This window comes from Hyperoodon ampullatus (genome assembly GCF_949752795.1).
Source record: "Hyperoodon ampullatus genome assembly, chromosome: 11".
Lineage (NCBI taxonomy): Eukaryota > Metazoa > Chordata > Mammalia > Artiodactyla > Ziphiidae > Hyperoodon > Hyperoodon ampullatus.
In genome coordinates this window covers 98,781,747-98,799,131 of record NC_136924.1, presented here as the reverse complement: position 1 = coordinate 98,799,131, position 17,385 = coordinate 98,781,747, and the positions used below count along the sequence as shown (strand labels likewise).

Sequence of the window (17,385 nt, the reverse complement as noted above, 5' to 3'; positions counted from 1 at the left end):
GTTTTAAATTCCACCCCCCTTCGGAAGACTAACCAAGCGACACGTAGATCGGTGGACAATCATTTCAGAATTCGTTTACAAGGGCCTAGTTCCTCTGAAGGGACACCTTTAGGTCTATATTTTTATTTTTTGAACATACGTATTAATAAGTCTATTTGAGCTGAAAACATTTACCCTGAAGACGCGGATGTAAACTTTAAAGACGGAGGGACTCAGCTGACTGCGTTTTGACCGCTGTCTTTCACCCCAGGTGTTAAAACAGCAATGGTATCGATCTGTAACAAACATGAGTAACAAACATATGAGTAATGGACAAAAACAAAACAACAATAAACCAACCCTAAAGTTAGTATGTCTTTTTATAGGGAGGCCCCTTTCTTCCATATCTGCTTCAAAAGTATCAGATAATTAACATTGAGCAGCTAGGTGACTGGCAAGCCGATCTCCCTGCCAAAAAGAATAAAACTTCTTCGACAGTGAAGCTTGGAAATGAACTCAATGGAAGTCTATCAAGTACTCGGGGTAGATCTGGTTGGCGTCGAACACCACGAAGACCCTGGGGTTCCAGGTGTCATCCACACAGCTGTCATACAAGTTCACGTAGCTCCCGTCTTTGGAAGGAGGGCGCACGTATTTGGAGTCTCCGTTTATGTAATCTCCAATCAGCACTCGGGCAAGAAACATAGATTTGTACGTTCTGAACAGATGCTGCTGTTGCAGGGTTACGCCGTGAATCTGGAAAGTGTTTCCATGCTTTACCTCGTCTTTGCAGAAGCGGCTGGCATAAGCAGCATCTCGAGCAAAATAGGTTCCTTAAACAAAAAGGAGCCCAAAGAGCCAAGATTACTCCAAGGAGTGTATGAAACACAAGCAAAAAAAACCCACTGTGATTGTTAGGGGAAGAGACACACGGAATTGTGTAACAGGAATAGACATGGAATACTTTTGAAGAAAAGAACAGAAATCCGTCTGTTATGGACAGCTGTGATGCAGGCTGCCACTGGGATAGATCTGTTAGTACAGACCAGAGTCCCCACCACCACCACCATCCCCGTCCCCACCAAAACGTAGCAACCAGACTTGTGTTTTCAAAAAGAGTCTTATAAAGAAATCCAATACGAAAGATGGATACAAATGGTTTCTGTGATTACAAGTGACAGGACCTGCCTTGTCACTGCTCGGACCTCCCTCCCACTTCTGTTTCCTTCCACCCTTTCCCCATCCACCATCCACCCATCTAAGCATCCACTGGAGAGCACAGTGAAACCATGGGTCTGCAAAGATGATTTCAAACCCCAAGAAACCACATTTCTGTGCTACAGGGTAACCGTTCAATAATATTTCTGGAGATGAGAGAACCTCATATCCAGGAAAAGATTTCTGGAGAGTGTGATCCTATTCACACCTGAATGTTCCAAAAGGACAACCTCACTTGTCCGCTGTCTAAAGAGGAAACCTCCACGAAGAATCCGACTCTTCCAAAATGGTAGGCCTAGGAGGCTGACACCATGAAGGGAATACTTACCCTAAAACATTTCGGAAATGAACTGCAAAGTCTCCTATTACCCAAATCCGACGGGACTTAATGTAACACCTTTCTGATCCTCTTACAGTTAAATAAATGGGACGGCCTTTAAAGTCGTTACTTTTAAAATTAATTTACTCTTAAGAATGTAGCACTTCCTGGGCTTCCCTGGTGGCGCAGTGGTTGAGAGTCCGCCTGCCGATGCAGGGGACACGCGTTCGTGCCCCAGTCCGGGAAGATCCCACATGCCGCAGAGCGGCTGGGCCTGTGAGCCATGGCTGCTGAGCCTGCGTGTCTGGAGCCTGTGCTCCGCAATGGGAGAGGCCACAACAGTGAGAGCCCCGCATACCGCAAAAAAAAAAAAAAAGTAGCACCTCCCAATCCTGAGTGGTAGCCAGTTCTCTTGCTGGAGGGAAGGTACAAAATAAGGACCAAGCAAAGAAATGTCCATCCCTTACCTTTTCCCCTGCCCTCTCTCCTTAATTTGCTTGAGTAGTGAGCACAAACTGGAGAACTCAGACTTTCACCACATTAGAAAAAAGGTGAGGATTTCCCCCATTATTCCTTGATGCTCAATAATATTCCTACTTATCATTTTGTAAAAAACAAAACAAACAAAAAAATAGACCTACGTACAATGCACACATTAGTTGATTTAGTTTATAGTGCCCTATGTACTTGACATAAAGCAGTTCAGTGTATGGGTTTATCCGTGGAAAGGACTTATGCATGGAAAGTAAACGTCATAATGCAAAAATCAGCTAATCTGGATATGATGCCCCATCTGAATGACTGGGACTTGGGGGGTTATCTAATCTGGTAGAGGTGTAAAAAGTCTTCCTTCCATCTTGCACACGCAGGAAGTGGCTTTTCGGTGTCTCAGAAACTCTGAGGGTGTGCCAGGAGCCCAGTACAGTAACTTTTAACTTAGTGACTCTCAAGCCCCTGAGCTACAAACAGTCAGTCCTCTCTCAGGAGAGGAAATTCTCTTCTAGCGCTCCAACTGGATTCTGATAGTTACCTTTTCCAAAGAGAGCACCGTGTATACCATTGATCCTCCAATCAAAGTTATGAATGCAAATTGCTTCCACGAATTCACTGCTGGTGCCATGAAATAGCATCTGTTCATTAATCTGAGGCACACCTCTTTTTTTCTTGAGCTGAGCCTTTTTCCTAAAAACACAATACACAGACACAAAACACACAGATATCTACCATAAGTGGCATTATGAATTTTTCAAGGAGCAAACCTCAATAGAAAGGGTAAAACAGAACACAGTTCTTTAACATACATCATAAGTGGACAAATAGGTCTGGAAAAAAAATAATCTCAAATAATCTTGGACACATAAATCATCTCATCAAAAATTATTAGTTAATATTGACACTGAATGTTGAAAATTATACCAAAAACTATAGATATCCCAGACAATGCCCCATCATAGTAAAGTGACTGATCGCCTAAACCAGCCAAGCTTTACAGATGCCTAAAAATGACACTACAAACAGTAAATAATACATAGTTCACAGAGTCTTTAAACAGTGAATTCCTTGAGCACGGACCATCTTTTTATCCCCACAGTAGGACATGTTGGTTAAACTGAACTGAACTTTGCATCTTAGGGCTGGGAGGGACGTGAAGCCATCCAGTTCAAACCTCTTGCCAATGGCCAATCCTCTTCCAACACATAAAATGCTATTCAATGTAGGACTTCTTGTAATAGTAAAAAAACAAACAAACCGAAAACAGCCTAAAATTCTTTCACAGCAAAATGAATAATTATATATTTATACATGAAAGTTAAAATAATGAACTAGATCTATATGTATTAACATAGATACCTCTTGAAAAATAATGTTTAATGTAAAAAGAATGATGCAAAAAGAGACCTATAACTCAAAATAATAATGTGTATTGTAGAGGTATACAAACATAGGTAGTAAAAAATATAAAAACATGGGTAAGAAGGTATCACAGCAACTTGAGGGGGAAAGAAGGAGGAGAGGATGGGGATGGGGGAAACACTCCACCTTGACCTCTAATGCTGTGTATCTTAAAAAAACAAAAACAAAAACAAAAACAAAAATTCAGACACAAAGATGAAGAAAATGTCACAAATATTAAAATGTCAAATCTGATTGGTAGGTACATGGGTGTCTGTAAACTGTTGGCTGCATTTTCATTTAAACATATTTCATTCAAAAGATGTCTTAAAGATGAAAAAGACCCCTCCCCCGTTAGCTCTGCAGTGAGAGCTGCCCGGTGCCTGATCAGCGCACACGTGTCCAGCACTCCCCGCCCTGCACAGCAGCCAGTCTACTGGCCGTCAGCTGTAATCGTGAGAAAGTCACCCCCCGACGGTGAACCAGAATCTGCCTCCCTGGTACTTCTACTATCGGTCTTAGTTATTCCCTTCTGAACACAGACCAACCAAACACTTAACACAAAACAACTCCAAATATCCAGGAATAACTGTGAACACCGATAGGCTTTCTTCCCCAGGTGAACAGACACCACTGTCTCAACTATTCCTCCCATGGCACAGCTTCTAGGCCTTTCTCCACCCTGGACAGCCTTTAGTGGGCAGGAATTTGCTGGACACCTTCTAGTCCAAAAATGCTGGGAAGAAACAGAAACAGGGCCTAGATGTCGTGGGACGGCGCCGAGCTGAGCTCACTCTGCACCAGGCATCATGCTACTGATGGAAGCTTGTAGTCAGTTAAAACTGCCGGGGCTTTCTCAAAGCAGGCTTCTCTAGGCTCGCTAGATTTGTGCAACTGATTTCTAAATCTCATGTAATAGGTTTATTTCAATTAAGCTCTATCTTGATATAGTAATTTTAAAAGTATAGAATTTATAAAGAGCAGGCCGCTTAGGGACTGTTCGGGGTTGGGGGGAAGGACACTTGCCCTTAAATGATGAGAGAATGGAAATGTATATGGTCTTTCTCAGAGCCCTCTGGCAGCATGTATCAAAATTCAAATGCATACGCTTTCATCTACCGGAGACAGTCTTTTCAGACCATTAAGCACGACGTTAGGAGGATGTGCATTAAACAAACATTTATTTCAGAAGAAGCCAGCATGTTTTCACAAAGAACAAATTATGCCAACTTTCTTTTGAGACCTTTATGTGCTGTCTGCCTTGTTTTTTTTACAATGCACATTTGTTGCTTTTCTAACTAAGAAAAAAATCTTTTTAAGAGAAGATAATCACATTTGTTTAGACTCACTGTTTGAATCTTCCAAGGTCTTTCTGACTCCTGATTAATTCACCCTACGAGTAAGCTTCCCCTTCTAGTTTTGAACCTTCCACAAGTGTGATAAGCAAGCCTCCTATATTTTCATCCAAATTCCCGACAGAGGTGTGGAAGGGCTCAAGGAGAAAGCATGCATGCCATTCAAGTTACTCTTTGATAAGGCTTTTAACCTCTCACTGTTGTGGCCTCTCCCCTTGCGGAGCACAGGCTCCGGACGCGCAGGCTCAGCGGCCATGGCTCACGGGCCCAGACGCTCCGCGACATGTGGGATCTTCCCAGACCGGGGCACGAACCCGTGTCCCCTGCATCGGCAGGCGGACTCTCAACCACTGCGCCACCAGGGAAGCCCCCCCTTCTAGTTTTGAACCTTTCACAAGGGTGATAAGCAAGCCTCCTACATTTTCATCCAAATTCCCAACAGAGGTGTGGAAGGGCTCAAGGAGAAAGCATGCATGCCATTCAAGTTACTCTTTGATAAGGCTTTTAACCAGACATTACTTTCTCCCTCTGTATGGTCACCCGGCACCCATCTCTCCATCTCGCCTCCATCGTAAGGACCTTTCTCAACCACTCGTAGAAATCAAGTTACACTGTCTAAGGGGCTTATCCACCTACCACTATGGAAGTCCTCTTAGTTAGCGGAACATTAGTGAATTCATTCTGGTTTTTTCTAAGCAAACATTTCTTTAACATATGTCCTTCAAATATTAAGCTTCACGGTCTATAATGACTAGAATCCACGCTATAATCAGGATATTCACTCGTCACTACTTTTCAGGTGTAGAATGAACTTTGGTTTGAAAATTCGCTCCAGTCTCTCTTAGATAAGATAAATGAAGGGGTGGTTAGTGAAAGAGCCGAAGTGTGGGCACTGAAACTCTGCTCAGTCACTGGATAGGTACAGCGTCTATGGGATGGGGTGGTCACAGCTCTGCACCCCCCATGGTGTGCACGGTTTACTTTAGTGCCCATCGCCAAGGCACCCAGGACAAGCGGAGACTCACACTATGACCTTGCTCTAGAAAGGCTAACACTGGGTTCCAGGGCCTCTTGGGCTCCAGTTAAACCTTCAGGGAAAGTCACAGGATTGAAACGAAACTAGGTTCTCCACCACCCTGCCCACCTTTGCCCAACCCCACACTCATCTCTGAACTTACTGAAAATGCTGTCGCACCCACTTCTCAAAGATGTCTTAAAAGTACCCTCCCCCCCAGGGACTAGGGTGCCAACCGGGCCAGGCTGGGTGTGCCCCACATTCCAAATGCAGCAGGAAGAGCTTCGCGCTCTGGACTGAAGTAGGTTCGTCCAGTTTAGACCAGCGGTTCTCCCTCCTGGCTGAACACCGGAATCACTTGTAGACCTTTTTAAAGATAAAACTGTCAGAACGCAGAGGCTCTGATTCAGTGGCGCTGGGGTGGGTGACAGATGCCCATACAGGTTAAAGAGCTTCCCCAGGTGATTCTGACAGGCAGCCAGGATGCAGAACCTCACACCTAAATCAGCCTTCTTAACAAAGCAGCGGCCTTCCCTGCTCTTATTTCCTGCTGCCGTATCCTTCCCAACCCTGGACCAACCCAACCGTGTCCCCTCACTGCTCTAGAATTGGGAGTGCTGGAATCAATCAAACAACATCGCCATGGTTCCCACCCCAAATCCGCACGTTCCCACGTCAGCTCAGCCCTCGACACTGATGGAGACCCCATGGTTCCCAGGTTAGCTCTTTCTCCCCACCCCCGTCCCGTGTTCCACAGCGGCCGTTTCCTGTCTCCGCTTTTCCTCTCTCTCCCTCACATCCCCCTCCCTAGCACCTCATTCTCTGCAGGCGACCTCACTGCTTCTTGCCCCAAGGAAACGAAGTATCAGGAAGGAACTCCCTGACCCACCTCATCTCTGATCCTCTCCCCCACCTCATCTGTAAATCTAACTGGACCACCCTGTCTCTCTCCTTCTGACCCGTGTTCTCTGAGTCCCACCCCATTACCCCTCCCTCTCTCTGCTGTCTTTTAAACTCTCCCTCTGCATAGGTTCTTTCCTATACTAATGTGAATCTCCTCAGGTCTCTCCCATCTTTAAATTCGAAAAAAAAAACCAAGCGCCCTTCCCGCGCCCACATCACCATCTTCTCACATCTTTCACTGCCCAGCGCCTTGAAAGAGTTGCCGGCGTTTGCTGTACACACAGTACAGCCTCTACCAACGCTGCTCTCGCCTAGGTACCAAGGATATTTTATTGCAAAATCCAAAGGACATGTTCAACATTCATCTTTCTTGGCGTCTCTGCCGTACGTGACCCTGAGGATGACACATACTTGTGTCAACCAGGTTCTTCCTTTGGCTCCCGTGACTCCACATTCTACGGGTTTTCTTCCGCTTCATGTGGTCACTTCTCCGCTTCCTCCCTGAGCTTTCTCCTCCTCTGCTCGTTCCTTCCAGAGTTTGGTCCTTACCCCCTTCTTTTCCTAATCGACATCAATACCTGGTCACCTTATCAATTCCTGTGGCTTCTGTGACCCCACACTTTCCAGTAACTCCAAAACCTGTATCTCTGTCTACACGGCTCTCCTGAGCTCCCAACTCGCGTGTGTCAACTGCTGACCCCGCCCCGTCCTCCCCAGACCAAAACCTGTTCCTACCCATTTCCTTCAGTCAGTGAGAACAAATAAGTCTGAATCCTTGGAGTTATCTTTCCCATCTCCCCTACCCACCCCATCATGCACGTTAAATCGAGTACCAGGCAACAGCATTCTGTATCTTTAATAGCTCAGAACAGTCCTCTTCACTGCAGTGGTACCGACAGCACCTTGGCTCAGGCCATCCAGTGTGTCCCATTTGTAACGACTGAAACAATTTCCTAAGTTGGTTGGTCACCCTTTCTGTGATCCTTTTAAACCAGTTTCTCAACCTCAGCACTGCCGACGTTTTGGGCTGGGGAGCTCTTTGTCGTGTGGCCCGTCTTGTGCACCGCAGGATGTTCAGCATCCCTGCCCTCCGCCCCGCAGATGCAGTGGTCCCCCGCATCTTACCCCAGGACGATCAAAAACCGCTCCAGTTTTGGCCAAATGTCCCCCGGTGGGCAAAATCACCCCTAACTGGGAACCACTGCTTTAAACGCCTTCTCCACAGTGCAGCCTGATAAATCATTTTTCTAAAATGCACATCAGCCCCATCACTCTCTTGCTTAAAGTCCTGCAATGGCTTTCCACTGTCCCAGGGAAAAAACCCAAACCCCTTAGTTTGTTTACAAGGCCCCGCGTGGCCTGGCCTGTGCCAACCCTCTGACCCAGACGCCAGGTCAGTCCAACTCATAAGGCTGATGGAGGAAATCACACGCCCACCCAGTGGGTCTCCCACAAACCCCCGCACGCTCTACCTCCCGAGTCCTTTTCCAGCATCTTCTCTCACCATTCCTCCTATCTTCTGTCCTGTTTGAAATGCTCTCGATGTTGTACACCCCCCCTTGTCGTCGATCTCTGGCCCATGCTGCTCCCGATGCCTGGGGTGCCCTCCCCCCTCCCCCCGCGTCCAGCCTAGATGACACGGGCTTAGGAAGTGCTCCGTGACACCCCCCACACAACCTACTTCTGTCCAAGCTCTGGTCCTGTGCACTCTTACATCCCGAGTGCCTAGAACAGTGCCTGGCACAAAGCTGGTTCTGGAACATGTTTCTGGAAGAAGGGAGGAAGGAAGGCAGGCCTGGACAACATGCAAACTGACATCTGCTGGACTCATGTGGGCTTCCCGCCTGTATACTGAGTCACAGGTTACGTGACAATGGGGTGGACGAGTTTATTTTCGTCCTTCAGGCAGAGATCAGAATGACAGGCTGTCCTTAAAATGCGACTCAGTATTTTCCGCTGTCACGGCAGGTGGCAGGTTCATTTCCCATCACAGATTTCTATAGGCTGACCTCACATAACATCATGAATGGCATCTACAGAGTAAAAACATCTCCAGTGAGATTCTTAGTATATGATGTGTTGGGGATTCACTGGAACATTTCTACCACTACGAATTAATTGATGTTTAAAATTACGAGGAAGACTGATAGGAATTCCACCTCAGAGGCCTGATTAAGAAGAAGGAATTAAGTCTTCAACAGAACCTTTTAGAAAAACTTACTTTATTCACTGAGAGAATAAGATCAAAGAAGACGGAGGCTTCCATACTCCTCCACAAAAGAATCACCTAAACAAGACCTGAATAAAACCTAAACTCAGTTAAACTCAGTACTGTCAGAAATAAAAGTGGTCTGGGCCCAAAGACTCAAAATTACAAAGAATACAAGCTGAAAACCCTTATCTTATAATATAAACTATTATGAGAATAAAACCTGGAGTTTACTCAGGCTGTAGGAACTGACCTACCAGAAGCATGAAAGAATTCCACATATTATCACCAAACAAAAGTCAGCCTGATTTTCAAGTATATGAGAATGAAATGAGTTAAGGCCTGGGATTTGCTTTAAAATACTTCAGCAACAACAATAACATAGCAAAAGAGGAGATAGATTATGATGGTAAATCTAGATAAATGTTAAATCAGGATGATGGATACACAGGGTTCATGACATCAGACTCTATTATTTGACATTTTCCTGACTAAAGGTTAAATGCTTGTATTAAAAAATATTAGAAATCAAACCTTGAACACAGATTTAATAAAAGTATTTCAGAAAATCACTTATTTTAAGTAATGCTTGTTATTCAAAAAAATACAGCACAATGTGTTCATGTGGACAACACCTGTTAAGTTTCTTGTAATGGGCTTTATTTTTAGGTTAAGTGCACACCAAAGCAATCCAATGGGTCATTTCCAACCTAAATTGAGTAATGAATGGAGATTTTAAATCTAGAACATAAACTCTGGGCTAAGCAGGGAATTTGAAGGTACGTTTTACAATGTCCTTCAAAACTAAAAACAAGCAAATGACTTACAGGCTGGGAAGTCTGAGCCAACAAAGTCATAGTAACAGAACTAAACAGCTCCCCAGACCCCCTGGTAATGCTGATTCAGCCACGATGCCCAGCTCGAAACTCTGAAAGCAGTGCAGAAGAGGCTGTCAGACAGTGTTGTACGGGATGCTGCTGCTGGCTTACAGAGCAGCTCTCCCTGAGGATGCGGAAAAGAGCTGAAAAACCGGGTCAAAACACGTACAGTGCATCTACACAGCTCATGTGGTGGTACCGCTGACAATGAATACGATTAAACATTTGTGCTTCACCGTCTCTGAGACTGTAAAAGTCTCAGAGGCCAAGGAGGGGGGTCAGAGTAGAAACTGTCTCACCTGCAAAAGAACTCCCACAAGTCTAGGTTTTGAATTCTCTGAATTCTTTTAATTCTGCTGCGATCCACTGTTTTCCCAAAGAGACTAGCAACTTCATTGTATTCGTGTGTTTGATTGTGCAAAGGAATGAGCTGGAAAGAGAAGTTTGCACAGTTTTACTGGGGTTCTTTCCAATCTCTCCCACCTGCAGTTGGTCAGTGCTGCTCTCACCTGATAGGGCAGGTCCGTATTCACATTCTCCCAGTGGAGTGGCATGGGGATGGCCTCATTTTCACAGATATAACTTTAAATAGAAAAGACAAAAAAAAAAAAAAAAAAGAAAAGACAAAACAAAATATTAGAATCACTGTCAATGACTTAGACGTTTTCTCCCAAGCTGAATTTTCATGCTGAGGTACTGTGACAAATGCAAATTAAATGTAGTCCTTGGTTTCTTTATTTTAAAATATTTATTGAATATCTGCTTGTGTGCAGCTTTTTAGGGGCTGAATTGAGAAATCTGATGGGAAACGTCTAATCCTACATAACATTAAAATTTCAAAAATAGTCGTTTAATTCAGTCTTGTTTTTCTTATTTTTTCAGAATTTCTTTTAAATGTAGGAAGATTTTAGGTGAAGAAAAGGAATTTCCAAGAAGAAAATCAAAAATTCTTGATTAAAAAAACAAACCTCTTTAACAGATGTATACTGCCTATTAAATACCATCCAAAACCCTCGGCTGCATGTTCAACATCCTTCAAGATCTAACTCAAACCTAAACCTTTCTCTCTTTATTGTCCACTATCCCCCTGCACAGTCCGCAGGAACTCACTCAGCGCAGAAGCCAGTAAAGTTATCCACCATGTTTAAGCCACTGGATGTGAACACAGAAAAAAACAATGATCTTGGCGAGCTGGATGGCAAAAGGCTGTGACCGATAATATTGATATGAATCCTTTTTCTGGTGACTGCAGGTTATGGAAGACATCCATAAATTTCAAGCCCATCTTTAGCAAATTTTTTAACTCGTTTTAACTTTGGGAAGATCACACAATCATATGATTTAAAGATGAATAGGTATAAAAAAGTGAACGGTGGATGGTTTCCCTCCCACTCCAGTCCTTGGGCTTCTCACCTCTTGCTCTTCTCACTTCTCACCTCTACTGTTTTTAGTCTCTTGGGTATTCTTCCAGAACTTCTCTAGGTTAACACAAGCCTTTTTTTTTTTTTTTTTTTTGCACACACGAATGGTAGCATAATCGTGTCTTTTGCAGCTGCTCTTTTTTTTCACTGACTATGTTCTTAGAGATCCTTGCATATCAGTAGGTAAGACAGCATCCTAGCACAGAGCCTGGCACAGGGCAGACACTGTTGCATGGACACACCCCTACTGATTACAAGTCCCCGACTGATGACATTTAGCCTTTTTCAACTCTTTGCTACTGTTAAGGATGCTGCAAAGAACAAGTCTGTCCCTTTGTCATTGTACACGGCCACGTGTCAATTTTTAGGATAACATCTTTGAAATGGCATTTCTGAGTCAAAGAATATATTTATTCCTGATTTTGACAGAAACTGCCAAAGTGCCCTCCTCGAAGGCTATACTCATTGACATTTCCCCCAGAAATGTAGAGAATGCCTATTTGCCAACAACCTCTCCAAAGGAGTGTGTTGTCAAACTTGAGAATTTTTGTCAATCTGATGGTAAGAAATAATCTGGTACAATCTGTATTTCCCTTATTACGAGTGAGGTTGCATGAACTGTTCAAATTCTTCTAAGAATTCTTCTGTTCTCATCCTTCTAAGGGGTTGCTGGTCTTCTACTTAGAGATTCCAAAAAGTACTTCAAATACTATACAGATGAACCCTTTGACTGTGATACCGAGTAACAATACCTTTCCCAGGTTTTCTTTGTTTTTTTTTTTTGTATGTTTACTTTGCCTGATGTATCTTTTAGCTATGGAAAAGATTTTTGTTTGTTTGTTTAATGTTTGTAGCCTTAATTATAAATTCCTTGTCGACAGGAAATGTACGATTCACTTTGCATGTCAAAAAATGCTCAGTGTATTCCTGTAATAAATAAACATCGGTGTATCAATACCTCCTCATCTTCACCACTCTGCTGTATCCTAACTGTTCTTCCTCTCTTATTATCTTGTTTTTTGTCCTCTGTTGTCGTTAGTTCTCTCCCTCTCCTATCTTTGTTCTATGGCTCGTATAGTCTGTGAGAGAACAAAGTGCTTGACCCCAATAAGTGCTTCTCCCCACCAAAGGGTACCAGATATAATAACACACAGTTACAATAACAATTTTCCATTATTATGTCTCATTTTTCTCCCAGATTCCACACCCCTTGAAGATAAGTAATTCCTTTATTAAAACCCTTACACTTAAGAATGAGGATGTGATGTAGCTGGGAAGGAAGTAAGATTCTCTCCCTTCCACAGAAGTACTAGAGCATTCATTATATAAGTACTTGAGTAACTTTTAAATCATGACCCTAAAATGTAAGCCGAAAGTCTCAAGAAGCTAACTGACAGAAACTTTAAAAATGTCTATCTTTAATCCTTTCAAAATATCTCCTTGAAAGGAACAAATGGGCATCTCCTACAATTCACATGCTAGCATTGTTTCTGTTTCATTTTAAATTCTTTGAACAGCAGGGATTTCAATACTTGATTGAGGAATCGTTCCAGAAAACAGGAGACATGCCCTCCAACTCCATTCATATGAATAACAAATATTTATTCTCTTCTGGCATTTATACTCTCTTTTCAGGCTATAGACAGCAGGAGACAGAAAAAGGAAAACTTGCCACCCAGATCCAGGGAGCAGGGGGCTGTGCCCTTGTCCCATGCATCCCCATCTTCCCAGGTCCCCTTTAGTCACTACAGATTTGAAATTACTTCTAGGAGTTGCCCAATGGGGTTCAGTGCAGGTGAGGACAAAGTGGGTAATTACCTAGGATTTACGGCCCAAATAACTGGATGGTCCTGTGAGAGTCTTTCCAAGCTAATTAAAACTTACCTCAGTAGGTTACGTTAAGGATTTATAGCAGAGAGCATAAAGCATTTTGTAACTACCATGCAAAGTGCTCTAAAGAATTGAAAAATACAAACATATAAGGGGAAATGAAAAGGACAACAGGAAAGGAAATGCCAGCAGAAAATAACAATACTGCTCTTGCATCAATGAATGTGAAATTCAGTACAGAAAAGATCAATATTAAGATTATTAAATAACCTACCGAAACATTTTCAGTTTATTTGTTCCTCTGTTAAATATTAAGGAAGACAAGAGAGAGAAAAAGCCCACTCTTGCTTTCCACCCCATTCTCTCCACAATACCTGAAAGCACTGATAGAAAAAGGGGCTCTTTTTATTAAGCGCTGTTTTCCAGTGGTGAGATTCATCTGCTTCATTTCTGTGCAGAAAGACAAAGATGTTAGATAAGTCACAGAAACACACTGTGCTATAAATTGTCATGAAAATTTCTAACCACACTACATGATGGTCAGGGAATCATGGAGCTTTGGGAGTAGCTACTAAGCACAGTATATTAGGGATACCTGACCAACATCTGTTTATCATGGCATAAAAAGCAGCTTCATCGCTTGATCTAAGCTCACACAGGAGGAAGCTAACCTCATACACGGCTCAGTATGTAAGGTCTATCCCTTTCTGTAACCATACTTGGGTTAAACTGACTTGAAAAAAGGAGAGTTCTCAACTTAGGAAAATTAAGAGTACTAGAAAGAGAAAGAAATTACAGTACTGAATCTTCTGGTTGGCTTCTTAAGTGAAAAAGGTTACTTTGATTTCTCCAAAAATTTTGGAAATGATTAAAAAGATACATTACCATGATAAAATGTGTACAATTCAGAGAGTTTCAAAATTTTGTACATTTCTTGCCTTCTCTTTAAATTGTACACCTAAACCAAAAAAACAGAAAACCTAGCTAGACTCAACACAGACTTACATGAAAGATTCTAGTGATGCAAGACTATGAACCAACTAAAGTATCATTTTCTTCTTTCCTCTGTTCCTCAGCTGTGGCAACATTTACTAGGTCCCCCTCTTCATTCCCGCAAAGTTAGGTGCTAAGCCTTAATGTGAGATTCTCGTCAGTTTACCTTGTCTAACTGGCATCATTCCACTCCAAGATAAAGGTGTTCACCCATCCAGGCCAGTGCTGTGGGAAGTGTGTTTGCCCTTTCCGTATTCTCCTAGGATCTGCACACACTGGCGTGACCACCGCACAGGGAAAAAGAAAGGTCATCCCAGCACATGCAGGGAAGCCTGTGCTGCGTTCTTCTCATACTACCTCGTTTTGAGTTTGCTTTTCACCATGTTTATAGAGAAGCCGAGCTGGCTTGTGGCAGAACCATGGGGGCTAACTTTACAAGTGGTGCATGGGGAATGCTACTGCCTGTGCCTCTGAAACAGTGCCATCACACAGAGGAGCGGGAGCTGGCGCTATTATATGTGACTCCTGTTCTTTGATAAAGACTTAAATGAACTGCACCGTCTGAGAGAAAACTTCCAAAAAATACAGCTTACTGGAAAATATCCTTTCAGAAAATGTGGCTTGCTGGGCTACCTACCAAAAGCTCTGACAAACTCCGTGCTCTGCATGAAGCTTGATGTCTGCACATTGTGATGTCTCAGTATGGCTTCAACACTGACAGGTGTACACGAGACTGAAGTGTCTGCTGACACCTTCCGTCTAAGATGAATGTCGGGCCCCCTTAAAGGCAGCCTATTTGCCTAATGTCGTAAAATATATTATGCCTAGTCAGGAGTAAGAATCTAATGGCTTTAACTCTTGATTAAAAAAAAAAAAGCTAACTCTGGGGGTACAACAGTCATTAGAGATCTGATTCCATCAGTGTCTTAGTGGACAAATCTCCTGCAGCATGTCTGGGCCTTGGATCCTCCAAGGGAATCTCCTAGGGTTTCAACACCCTCCCTCACCACAGTATAGCACTGACTCTGTCATAAGGACTCTACTCACAGAAAATAGGAAAGAACATCTAGAGGACTGAGCTGTGGGGCAGCCCAAAGGCGCTTTTGTTAAGAAAGCCTCCCCCTCCAGGTTTAGTTTGCCTCTAAGCAATAAACAGCTGAGGCTGGCAGCTTGAAACTGCAGGGTGAGTCCAACAGGTTTCTCATGGGGTCCCTAAAAACATGCCCATGTATCATGGATGAAATATAAAGCAGGGCTGATTTCCAGATTAGCTGGTTAATCTGTGAAAGAGCCAACAAAAGCAGAAAGTGGCAGGAGGCAATGTCCATTGAAGAGTAGTTTTCTAGGAAAGACACCAAGAGATGGGTCATTCAGCTGAACTTTGGTCCTAAAACTCCATCCAGCTACCTGTGACTCTGTCGTGTAACCTCTCTGATTGACCCTTAAAATACCTGACGGATCCTACCTATTGCAAAAGGCTGAGAGGATGATGAATAAAACAATGGCTTAGAAGTGTTCTGTGTTCCTTAGAAGAGAAGCATTACAGGAAAATACATGACAATCTCCATATATGGTAGTATCTATAAGCATATAAATAACCTTTATAAAAGGCAATGTTGCTCAAAAAGATTTTAAATCTTGAATTTTTGTACAGGTATTTTTATGTGTTACAAAAAGGATTTACTCTGTTGTTTGCAAGTATGTCAACTAATCCTGATTTTCAGAACTGCAGATTTCACCATATCAACATACTAAGAACACACAACTATTAGGGAAAAAAACATACCTGCAAAGTCTATCTTGTAGCTGAATTTGGAAGTAGTAAAAGAAATGGAGCCACAAGGGTTTGTTTTGAAGCTTTTTTCGATATCTTCACTGCTAACTGAACACTGAATGTTGGTATCCGGCTTTAAGACAAACCAGAAAGTTCATTTACCAGCTGTTCACAGGAATGGCTTGGCCACAAAGGCAGTAATGGGGGACGGAGACAGAGAGTGGAGGGACAGAGGAAACTTACTAATCACCTGTTCTAGTTCCCAACACACGGGGAGAACCACAGCTAAGACAGCATATGGAAAATAGCTTAAGGATTTCCAGCAAAGAAACTTCGATAACTGGTTATAAGGACTTTTTCCAAAGTATTACAGTGTTTCCAAATTATTGCCAAAATTACACATCTTAAGTGGCTCAAATCAAATCTTCTTTAAGTAGCCTTGTAAGAAAAAAAAAAAAAAAAAAAAGTCCTCAAGCTCTTGAGTATGGGTTCAGGTCTCAGCTTAACCGTTAACGAGCTGTGTGGCTCAAGACCAATTACAGTAACTTCTGTGAGTTGCACTGTCTTTGGCTGTAAGACAGAGTGCTAGCATCTGCTTTCGGGTTGCTGTGAGGCTGGAGGAGAAGACATCTCTACACCCCCTAACCTAACACCAGGAGCACAGAGGCGTTTAAGACCGGCTTGGTCGCTTCCCCTTCCCTTTGTCCAGCAAAGCAGGCCTGGCCTTGCTCACATGTGCCGAGACCACGTACCCCTCAGTCACGCTTGCACTCTGGACATACAGAAAACACACACCGTGTCTTCTAAGTAAACACTGTGAAAACCTGGGGAAAGGAAAAGGACCAGAAGAATTTCTGATTTTTCTTTTCGTTCCGCCCTCTGACTTCCCTGAGGTTTGATTTCTTTCGGGTGCTGCCCGGACTCCCTTTTCACACCGGCACCACGGTGCTCGGTGAGTCGAAACCCCGCCTGCTCCGCCCGAGGGGCGTTACCTGAAACATGTGCCACTTCCCGCACTCGGCCAGGAAAAACCAGCCCCACTGCGTGTCCGAGGTGTCCATCTCATCCGTCTCGCTGTTTGTAGTCTTGGGTAAGAATTCTTCCGCTCTGTGGAACATCTTCTGAAGTGCCGGGAAGAGAGGAAGAAATCGTTCTTTTAATAACCCGTGTGCTTTTCACATATCATTTTTCTTCTCACAAAGAGCTGTATTCCAACAGTGATGTTGACAAATAGCATTCTATCTCGCACACTGGCTCTGAAGATAAACATTTTAAAATGTTAAATTATCACATCTGCACATCTTTCTTGGACATGGGCCTTAACATTCCAGTTTTTTAGCAGCAACTGCTACAGAAATGATTTGGGTGTTTTGGGTTAATTGCTTATAAGAAAAATTCTATAGTAGACTGTTTAGAAAGAAAAAGGAAAGATTCAGTTTGGGATTATGAAATAACCACAAATTTAATTTTTTGTTTAAACTGTCCACGATCTGATTAAAAAATCTGGTCTTTATTTTAAAAAATGTTGAATATCCTCACACTTAACAAATAAGACAAACAATCAGACACTTAGGTGGATATATCAATGCCCACGCAAC

General features: G+C 43.1%; 1 protein-coding gene across 1 annotated transcript; it reads right to left on the bottom strand.

Annotated features, from left to right (window-relative positions):
* Window positions 1–341: 341 nt before the first annotated feature.
* Window positions 342–16,905, bottom strand: PARP11 (poly(ADP-ribose) polymerase family member 11; the record flags this gene model as incomplete). The annotated part of the gene is made up of 7 exons (XM_079714205.1): window positions 342–812; window positions 2,547–2,698; window positions 10,069–10,199; window positions 10,279–10,351; window positions 13,395–13,470; window positions 15,800–15,920; window positions 16,780–16,905. The coding sequence occupies 7 exons, from the start codon at window positions 16,903–16,905 to the stop codon at window positions 496–498; spliced, it is 996 nt and encodes a 331-aa protein (XP_079570331.1). The 3' UTR covers window positions 342–495.
* Window positions 16,906–17,385: the final 480 nt, after the last annotated feature.